The sequence below is a fragment of the Octodon degus genome, unplaced genomic scaffold (assembly GCF_000260255.1).
Source record: "Octodon degus isolate 3935 unplaced genomic scaffold, OctDeg1.0 scaffold00087, whole genome shotgun sequence".
Classification (NCBI taxonomy): Eukaryota; Metazoa; Chordata; class Mammalia; order Rodentia; family Octodontidae; genus Octodon; species Octodon degus.
Window position 1 is genome coordinate 10,710,476 of NW_004524663.1, and position 4,425 is coordinate 10,714,900.

General features: G+C 39.2%; 1 protein-coding gene across 1 annotated transcript in view; it reads left to right on the plus strand.

Annotated features, from left to right (window-relative positions):
• Positions 1–4,425, plus strand: part of Jak2 (Janus kinase 2) — a 154,662-nt gene that overhangs the window by 35,159 nt on the left and 115,078 nt on the right. Inside the window, exon 3 of the mRNA XM_004637222.3 lies at positions 3,109–3,232. Coding sequence (XP_004637279.1) covers positions 3,109–3,232 — 124 coding nt within the window. The remainder of the gene's footprint in view (positions 1–3,108; positions 3,233–4,425) is intronic.

Sequence of the window (4,425 nt, forward strand, 5' to 3'; positions counted from 1 at the left end):
AAATTATTGACCTGAGTCCCCCACAGCTCAACTTAACAGCATGGCTTTATTTTCTATATTTCGTCTTGTTGGGAGGTTTAAGTCAGATTTATATTGAGAATCAAGAGCAAAGAGCTCAGCAGAATGATTTAAAATGTGAGTCTGGCCAAAAAGGATGCTTCAATAAAGCTATGGAATGCATAGATAGAGCTGAGAGAATCTGCATTGCCGAGAAGGAACAAGAGAATGGAAAAGATGGCCCTAGGGCATCACAGGAGGAGGCAGGTCTCTACCTTTTGCAGTCTCAGAAGCACAGAGTGAGGGAATTTGCCTTGGGGAAAAAGCCACAAAGCCTTATGTTCCAGAATGGTGACAGTGGCCACACCACGTTATAGAATGGTGCTGGCATGGAGAATTTACTCCTTGGAATCAGGGTCAGAGTGCTTAGCCTTCCAAGCACTCAGCCCCTACAGCTAAGAGAGGAGGAAGCCTGGCTGCTGCTCCATCTGGCAGCAGACCTTGGCATTATCCATGTGGCTTTGGTTTTAGGTGCTTGCAGAATGCAAGAGTTCTGAAGTTACAAGGCTTCTACCTCGATTTCAGAAGAAGGCCTGGGAGGCCAGGCAGTGTGCTCCTGAGAGGGCAGGGTGTAAAGCTCTGAATTAGAAGCCTATTCAGTGGAAACCCCAGAAGTTTAGAAAAGCCTGGGATGTGGATCATCTAACAGAAACTGCAAGGAGGGAGCAAATCTGACCTAAGAGAGAAGCCATGGGAGCTAGCACCAAGAGTGCCATATGGGCAGAGCCACATGGAGCTCACAACTTGCCACAGATTGCTTCAGGTGTTCCATATGGAACTATAGGACCTAATGTTTGCCCTTCTGGATTTTGGACTTGCTTTGTTTCCAATGCTTGGTATCTTGCTGTGTATACCTTTTGGAATGCTAATGTTTGTCTTGTGCCATTGAATATTGGAAGTATTTATCTTTTCATTTATACAGTGGCTTATAGCAAGAATTTGCGTTAGATCTTGGAGGAGACTTGGGACTTGGACTTTTCTGCAATGCTGAAAATGTTAGGACTCTGGCAGTCTTGGGAATGGACTAAAATGCCTTTTAACATAAAGGGATGTGCATGAGTCTTTGGGGGTCCAGGGGCAGAATGCTATCGTTTGTGCCTAGGTGTCCCACAAAGCCTTATGGCGTCTGGAGTTGGGATTGATTATTGTGGGTATGCGTGCTATACATGCCCAAGGGCAGGTAATTTTCATTACAATGTAAAGAGGGGAAAGAGGCTAACTAGCTCTTTGCCACTCCTTTTGCTCTCTGCTCTTTGCTGCCACAAAGAAAGGTTGCCCTCTGCCATGTGCTGCTCTGGCTTGGAGCCTGCTGGGTGTAAACTGAAACCTCCAGTAGCTATGAGCTAAATAAACCTTTCCTTACTTCATTTTGAGTGTTGGGTATTTGTCCCAGCAAGAAGAAAAGAGTAACTGAAATACTGGGTATAATAGTTCACTGTAATTCCACAGTTTGGTAGACTGAGGCAGGAGAACCACAAGTTTGAGCCAGAGTAGTCAATTTAACAAGTCTCTTGTTTCAAAATAAAAGGAATAAAAAGGACTTGGGGTATAGTATAGTTCAGTAGATAGGCCCTTAGTTCAGTCATCGTACTGACTGCACCATCATAGTATTTGTGTCTCTTTTCAGACTTGACAAAGACTTCCTTTTATTGTGCTGCTCATAGCAAAGAATGATCTATGTTGATTCTGTGTATCGAATCTTTATCTTGTCTTCTATTTATTATAGCCTATCTCAACTTTTATTCTATTTATTATTCTTTCAACTATCCTTACAATTACTGTTTTTTTGTTTATTGTTTTTTATTAATTGAAAAACAAATAGCAATGAGACAGTTTCAAAACAGGTCAGTAGGACAGTTACAATAATTAAGACATTGCATATTGTTGTCTTTGTAGTGGTTATTCATAGTACAAGATGCAGACATGATATCCTATCAAAACACTATTAGTACAAATCTTTCTTCTCACTGAATTAAGAGAAAGTAGCTGTATATCTATCCTATTTTCTAATATATTGAGTTAGATACTTAGATGATTTTGTTTTCTAAGATAAACAGGGGATGCTATAGCTTCCCTGTAAGTATCAATTTTTAATATTTGATATTTGAGAATCATTCATTGTAAATGTGCATTAGTTTTTGTTACATTTTTCTTTGACCTTGTAAAATATTTAGAAGTATTTATAAATAAAATAATGTAGGAAGAGTGTATAACTTGCTGAAATTATTACATATTTATAGATAGTTGTTAATAGTTTAAATTTAGTGTTTAACTCTTTGTTATTGCATGAGGTTTTTCATCATTTCTACATATAATGGAAGAGTATGAAGAAATTATTAGAATAAAAATACTTTTTTGTGAAGCTTATGTTTCAGATATAGAATATTGTTTTATATATCTGTGCCTGATTTGACTAAAGTGTGGCTACAAAATATGGTATGTATGATCATATTTTGGCATTTGTAAAGACTTATTTTGTATTCCAGAGGATTATTATGTGCATTTGTGTGTATGTGAATGTTTGTTCAGTGTCCTTCAAACTGTGGTTAGTGTCTCCTGAAATATCTGAAAAACATCATACCTTTGCAGGTTTATTTTATTATAAATTTAAGTAGTGCAAAAGATAAGTATGTTATGTAAAACTTTATTTTCGAATGAAACTGCTTCATTGTTCTTTAAAAATGTCCAATGATTTGTGAATATTTTAGTAATTTTGTAATGTCAGTATTACTTATACACCCACACACCAGAACTTGGAGGTATTCAGTTAAGAGAAATGAGAGTTTGAATGTACTTTTCTGCAAGGAACAATTGAAATACTGGATGACTTCTTTTTACTTTAAATCTGCATGAAAGGATCCCCTCACCATATTTTAAAACATAGGAAAGAATTATTTGGTTAAAAACTCAATTTTGAAATGTGGTGTACTAAAAACTTTAGTTGCTACTGCTTTTTTTCCATATTTAACTTTCCATATTAACAGTCCATTACAAATTATAGATTTTAATACTCAACTGTTAGACTCCTTTCTTTTTCTGCTTTCTTTGTAGGTATCACACCTGTGTATCACAATATGTTCGCTTTAATGAGTGAAGCAGAAAGGATATGGTATCCACCCAATCATGTCTTCCATATAGATGAGTCATCCGGGCATAATGTGCTCTACAGAATAAGGTACTTTCTTACATAAAGTGACTTACTTATTAGAAAAGGGACAAAGTAGGAAAAAGTTTAAACTGTGTACTTTGATAAATGCAATGTTTTGTTCTAGTGGGATGTTACTTTACCACTTCTAATTATATTTAGAAGCATTTAAAAGGGGAGGATGTGAAAGCGACCTTTATTAGTAAAATCTTGAATGTTTGCAATATTGCTGATTTTGTAGGAAATTTGATTTTTTTTTACAATGAAATACAATCTCACATCTCTTTGTAACACTTTTTTAAAAGTTGAAGCAAAAGGTAAGTTTTTTTAGCAATGTTTGTTCACAGCCTTAAAATTTAAAATTGATTTTTAATTAATTTATAGTGCTTGCTTAGAGAAATTCAGAAGTATTTTTATTCTCAAAAGGAGAAAACAAAGAAATAAGCTTAATTTGTATTCCACAAATAGCTATAATTTTCCTAAGTATTTTATTTATATATGAATGAATTTTCATATAAATGCAAAGAAGGATATGTGTATCAACCATTTCCCCAAAATGAATGTGTCAGACCCAGTCCTAGCCCAGGCCCTGAGTGTGTGGGAGAGCTTCCAGCTACCCTGCGCCAGTGGAACCTACTGGTCCCAGCCCAGGCGCAGCATGGGTGAGATCCTCTTCTATCCCCTTGGGACGCCCCCACCACTCCGCAGCAACTCTCCCATCCCGCCCATCCAGTAGGAATTTCTGCCACATTCCAGGAACCCCCCAGACCCAGTCCTAGCCCAGACCCAGTGAGTGTGTGGGAGAGCTTCCTGCTACCCTGTGCTGGCATGACCTACTGGTCCCAGCCCAGGCGCAGCCGTAGTGACACCCTCTTTCACCCTCTTGGGATGTCCCCATCACTCCCTAGTACCCCCCCCCACAGAGTAGGAATTTCTGTCGCGTTCCGGGAACCCCCAGATCCAGTTCTAGTACAGGCCCAGAGAGTGTGTGGGAGAGCTGCCTCTCCACCCTACTCCACCTTGTCCCCTCCAGACTCAGCTCAGGCCTGGCATACAGGCCTGGGGTGAAACCTTGCAGCTGCAATCCCTGCAGAGGGTGGGGGACAGAACCACCCTGCTAGTCCAGGAGCAAAACATTTTGCCAGAGGGGCACAACAGGTTCATCCCCAAGGGCAGCAGCAGAAAGGAGCTGAGCACAGCAGCCAGACCCAAGCCAGGCACAG